This window comes from Petaurus breviceps, unplaced genomic scaffold (assembly GCF_028583685.1).
Source record: "Petaurus breviceps papuanus isolate PSGF00001 unplaced genomic scaffold, PetGlider_PUasm1.0 90740, whole genome shotgun sequence".
NCBI lineage: Eukaryota > Metazoa > Chordata > Mammalia > Diprotodontia > Petauridae > Petaurus > Petaurus breviceps.
This window is the reverse complement of record NW_027187330.1, coordinates 2,150,620-2,156,124: the sequence shown is the minus strand read 5'-3', so window position 1 is coordinate 2,156,124 and position 5,505 is coordinate 2,150,620. Positions and strand designations below refer to the sequence as shown.

General features: G+C 51.7%; 1 protein-coding gene across 1 annotated transcript; it reads left to right on the top strand.

Annotated features, from left to right (window-relative positions):
- The first annotated feature begins 316 nt into the window (after window positions 1-316).
- LOC138145513 (GSK-3-binding protein FRAT2-like) lies at window positions 317-3,065 on the top strand. The gene has a single exon (XM_069067125.1). The coding sequence runs from the start codon at window positions 489-491 to the stop codon at window positions 1,332-1,334; it is 846 nt and encodes a 281-aa protein (XP_068923226.1). The 5' UTR covers window positions 317-488; the 3' UTR covers window positions 1,335-3,065.
- The last annotated feature ends 2,440 nt before the right edge of the window (window positions 3,066-5,505 follow it).

Genomic DNA, 5,505 nt, shown 5'->3' with positions numbered 1-5,505 from the left:
CCACCCCGAGCCAAGGGCTCCTGGGGGAGGGGCGGGCGAGTCCAACCAGAGCAAACACGTGGGGGTGGAGTGAAAGTGGCGGGTCTGGAGCTGCTCAGGCGAGACCACGAGAAGCCTCCATCGTCCAGGGCCAGGCGCTTGGAGGACACGGACAGCCCCCCATCCGCGCTCCGCAGAGCTCCCGCAGCGTGCCCTCCCGGGAGCCTTCCAGGCCGCCCACCTCCACCATCTCCGCGCCCCCCCGCCCCGCCGCAGTGGTAGCGTCCGAACGCCCCGCGTCACCCATTGTTTACAAATCGAACTGAACCGGCTGAGCCCCAGTTCCCGGAGCTGCGGTGGCGGCGGCGGCGGCTGAAGCGCGCTCCGGGGCCCCACACGCGGCCGGCTCGCTCCGAGACCGCAGCGCCTTGTCTTCGGGAGCCGTCTCCGGAGCCCGGGCGGGAGCGAGGGGCGGCGGAGCTGCGGAGCCCGAGCTGCGAACCGAGGCCATGCCGTGCCGGAGGGAGGAGGAGGACGAGGACGACGAGGCGGCGGCGGCTGGAGAGGAGGAGGAGAACGCCGAGGGGGAGGGGGAGGAAGGAGAGAGCTTCCTCCTGCTGCAGCAGTCGGTGACTGTCGGGGGCTCGGGGGACGTGGACCGGCTGGTGGCCCAGATCGGAGAGGCGCTGCAGCTGGACGCGGCGCACGGGAGCCGGCCCGCCCCTCGGGGGCTCCCGGCGTGCAAGCAGCCGCCCCCACCGCCGCTGCGGCCCCCGGTCCTGCAGCTGCTGCTGCCCCCGGGGCCGGCTCCGGCGCCCCTGCAGCCCTCCGGACCGCTGCAGTGCGCGGGGAGCGGGACCCGCGCTGCCTTGTCCTGGGCGAGCGACGTGGGCGCCGCCTCCCAGGCTCCGGCGCGGACGTCGTCGGGTCCCTGCGTATCAGGGGGCGCCCCGGGCCGGAGCAGCGCCTCTGCCCCGCACGTCTGTAAGCGAGGCTTCCCGCAGCCGCTGCCGGGCCCGTGCCGGCGCGCCTGGCTTCGGGGCGCCGCCGCCTCCCGGCGCCTGCAGCAGCAGCAGCACCAACACCACCAGCACCGGTACCGGTACCGAGGGCAGGCGGGACTCCGTGCGGGAGACGATGACCCCCACCAGCTTCTGCAGCAGCTTGTCCTCTCGGGGAACCTCATCAAAGAGGCTGTGCGACGACTTCGGAGAGCTGTGGCCGTCGTTGCCGGCGCTGTGGCCCCCACTGCCCCCGGCGCCGGCTCTTCCTTCGTCTTTGCCTCCGGGGGTGGGAGTGACTGGGGCGGGAGGGACTCTATCTCCCTGCAGCCCTCGACTACCAGCCTGCTGTAACCTGAAGAAAACCAGGGGCACAGACCCGCTGACGGCATCTGGGTCTCCATCAGTTAGTGAGCCCGGCAGGCCGAGGGGCAAGAAGAACTGGGGCGGCCGAGACCCTGGGAGCTGTCGCCCGAGAGACTGACATGAACGAACGAGGGGTCGGGGGAATGGGGTGGGGAGGCAGAGAAAAGGAGCCGCCTCCTGCTTAATTGGAGACAAACGGATTTGAGAGACTGGGGAGGGGAAGGAAAAGGGTATTAGAAGGCAAAGTTGATAGGGTGGGTCTGGATGGTTTACCTTGGATATTAATTTCGGCCTTAGGGGCCTGAGGACAAATACCCCACTAATTTCGAGATAAACTAATATGGCAGCTACTACTTTCATTGACTGGGCCTAATTTTTCCCTCTGAGGTCCAGCGGTTGGACTGAAAGTATGGGGATCCGATGGGTTCAAAAGGGGGTTTTTTATATAACACTTGAAAACTGTTATGTGTGTACATTTCTTTTTTATTTTGGGAAATGCTTAAGGAAAATGGTGCTACAAGTGCATTGGGAAGAAATATTGGGCGGAGAATAAAATCGGGAGGCTGGATGGGTTGAGTGGGAGCCATCCCATTCTCTGGTGTGAATGGGCAGCTGGCTTTTCCTAGGGAGACGAAAGGGAGAAGAAAGGGTGGAATTTACTAGGTAGGGTGGGAAATAGTTGATGTTAATTGCTCCTTGCAGTCTGAAGAGGCTTTTAAGAATCTGCCCTTCCAGTCTGTTTCCTTCAAGGTCACTGTTTCCCACAAGCTATGTTGTGACTCTCCTGGCAGGAGAGTAACTGTATCCTGGCTCGTTCTGCGTGTACTCCAAGTGGAGCCCTGTGTTTTGCAACTGCTGGGTGTCTCCTGAGGACATGCACGCTGTGCCTACTAGTGGGGAGGGGATGGTGGATGCGTGCTTTCAGCGCATACTCCTTTTTAGAGCTCCTCCTGCCGTTGGCTACAGCTCTTGGCCAGGGATCAAGATTTCCTAGAAACTGTTAGGAAAAAAGCCCTCACTTGTATTTCCTTTTCTTACACTCTGACCCTCCTAGCGGCTCTCCTTTTTCTGTCTAGCTTTTCCAGCCCTCCTTTGGGGTTCCTCTATCGGGATGTTTGTATGTGATAGAAAATGAGGGCGGGAGGATTTAGAGGAAGGACACGAAGACTTCTAATGGCCCTCTGGAGCCTCTTGCAATAATAGCGATTCCCTTTGATAGAGGTGGCTTATTTCCTTTTTTCTCTCCATAGATGCTTTTCTTTTGTGAGTGAATGAAACCAGTCTAAAAATGTGACCCTCTGAATGGAGGAGCAGTACAGTTCACCATTGTGAAACATAATGAGGTATTGGAAACACACCATCCCTGTGATTTAAGGTAGCCCAAGAGCAGTTTTAAGAGACTGATTGCTTGACTCGTTCAGATATGGTTGTTGAAATATTGGTGGTCCTGATTTATAGGATTTATCTTTTATTGAAATGACTGAATAAACCTGTTTTTTTGTTTTTATATTGTATTGTTTCTGGGTGGGAGAGTAAACATCTGATATCCTTAACAATGAAAAGATTTGAAATGCATCTCACAGGGTGCCTGTTTTAAAAGCTCAATGGAAAGATGTGCTTACTAAGCAACCTTTGTTTTGGGTTAAAATGGAAAATAACAGTGTGAGAATACAAGATGAAGAGAAAATGAAATAGAATCAAATAAAAGATACAACCTGACCAGTTCTCAGTCAACTAGTATTTATTAGTTGCCTACTATGAGCTAGGCACTGTGCTAAAGGCTAAGGATACAAAGGAAGGCCAGTCCTTAACATTCAGTTCAGTATAATAATGAAGACACCATGCAAACAGCTGTACACACGTGATCTGTATACAGGTTAATTCGGGGTAATCTCAGAGGAAAGGGAAACATTAAGGGAGGGCCAGGAAAGGCTCTGCAGAAGATGGGACTTTAGCTGAGACCTGAAAGAAACCAGGTGGTAGAGATGAGGGAAAACATTCTGGGTGTGGGGGACAGCCATGAGTTGAAGAGAGGTGGGGGAGCCTGCAAGGAGGCCAGTGTCACTGGATCACAGGGTAGGGGGAGGGTGGTAAAGTATATGGAGACTGGAAAGGTAGGAAGGTGCCAAGTTAACCAAGAGCTTTAAAAGTCAGAGGATTTTATGTTTTGATCTGGTGCTCTTACTCAATGAGCCACCTGGCCGCCCCTAAGCAATCGGGGTTAAGTAATTTGCTCAGAGTTACACGGCCAGTTATTTCTGGGTGGGTGCTAAGTGTCTGAGCCCAGGATTCGATCTCCAGGTCATCCCCACACAGGAGCCAGTGCTCTTACTCTCTGTGCTACCTGACCACCCCTGGAAAAATAATTTTAATGCATAACTGGGCTTGGTTACTTCTCTATTAAAAAAAATATTCTGTGGCTTCTTGTTTATCAAATATTTGTTCTGGCATTCAAGGCTCTATGCAGGCTTATTCCAACCCTTCTTTCCAACTTTAAACCCATATTATACCTGTTAACATGTACTAAATTCTAGCCATTCCTAGATCTCATTCTGTTCTTTCTGGCCTCAGTGGATTTGTACAAACTCTCCTAAGTTCTTAAAATGGTTTCCTTTACACATTTGCCCAGTAAAATCTCCCTCCCTTCAAGGAACTGCCTTATCTCCCCTCCCACCTCCACCCTATGCTATAAATGATATTTCATATCTCTCTGGATGCCTCCTATGGATATATTCTAATGTATTATAGTTCTTTGGGGGGAGGGGCAGCTATGTAATGAAGTGGATAGGGTGCTGAGTCTGGAGTCAAGAAGACTCGTCTTCCTGAGTTCAAATCTGGCCTCACACTTTCTAGCTGTGCGACCCTGGGCAGGTCACTTAACCCTGGTTGCCTCAGTTTCCTCATCTGTAAAATGAGCAGGAGAAGGAAATGGCAAACTACTACAGTATCTTTGCCAAGGAAACTCCAAATGGGATCATGAAGAAACCTAAATAACAATAATTATAGTTATTTGCCTTAGCAGCTCCTTCCTCCCAGACACCAACCCCAAACAACATCAAGAACACACTTTTCAATAATCATCCAAAGGAGCCCTCAACCAAGTAAACCCCCTGAACTATTGAACAAAATTACTGAACAGAGTGACTAAAGTACTGAACTGAGTGACAGTGCTTGTCACTTAGCATTTTTGTAGCTGACAAGGACTTAATGGAAAGGAAGCGCTTGTGCTGGCCTAACTGAGGACCCACGTTGTGGCATCTGTCCTAAGTTTTATTATCTTTTGGTGTTGTCTGTGGAGCAGCTCTATCCTGGAGACACCTGGGGTCAGGAAGGAATTTTCTTTCACCAGTTCAGGGAGTGTACTTTGTTGAGGGCTCCTCCATCGGATGACTATTAGAGAGTATGCTTTCAGCGTTTGGGGTTGGGGTCTGGGAGGAAAGAACTGCTAATGTAAGTAACTGTGACTCTTGTTTCAGTCTTGTAAGACTCAGCGTGACCCCATTTGCAGTTTTTGGGGCAAAGATACTGCAGTGGTTTGGCATTTTCTTCTCCAGCTCGATTTTTTTTTTAAAGCAATCGGGGTTAAGTAACTTGCTCAAGGTTACATGGCCAGTTATTTCTGAGTGTGGTGCTAAGTATCTGAGCCCGGATTCGATCCTAGGTTATCCCAACTCTGGGGCCGGTCTCTTACTCACTGTGCTACCTGGCCGCCCCTCGGCTCAATTTTACAAACGATGAAACTGAGGGAAAAGAGATTAAATGATTTGCCCAGACTGACACAGCTAGGAAGTGTGACGTCAGATTGGAATTCAGTAAGATGAGTCTTCTTGACTATAGGCCCAGTGCCCGATCCACTTTACCACCTAATGGCACCTATCCCCCAATAACTATAATACATTTATAGGTAAGGTTCAGAATGATATGAGAAATCACGTGTAGCATGGAGTGGGATGAGAGGGAGACACTTACTAGCTGTGTGACCCTAGGCAAGTCACTTAACCCTGTTTGCCTCAGTTTCCTCATCTATAAAATAAGCTGCAGAAGGAAATGACAAAATGCTCTAGTATCTTCACCAAGAAAAACCCAAATGGGGTCACAAAGAGTCAGACATGACTGAACAACAAGAGTGTTGTCCATATTTTTGTAGGCATTGTATTGT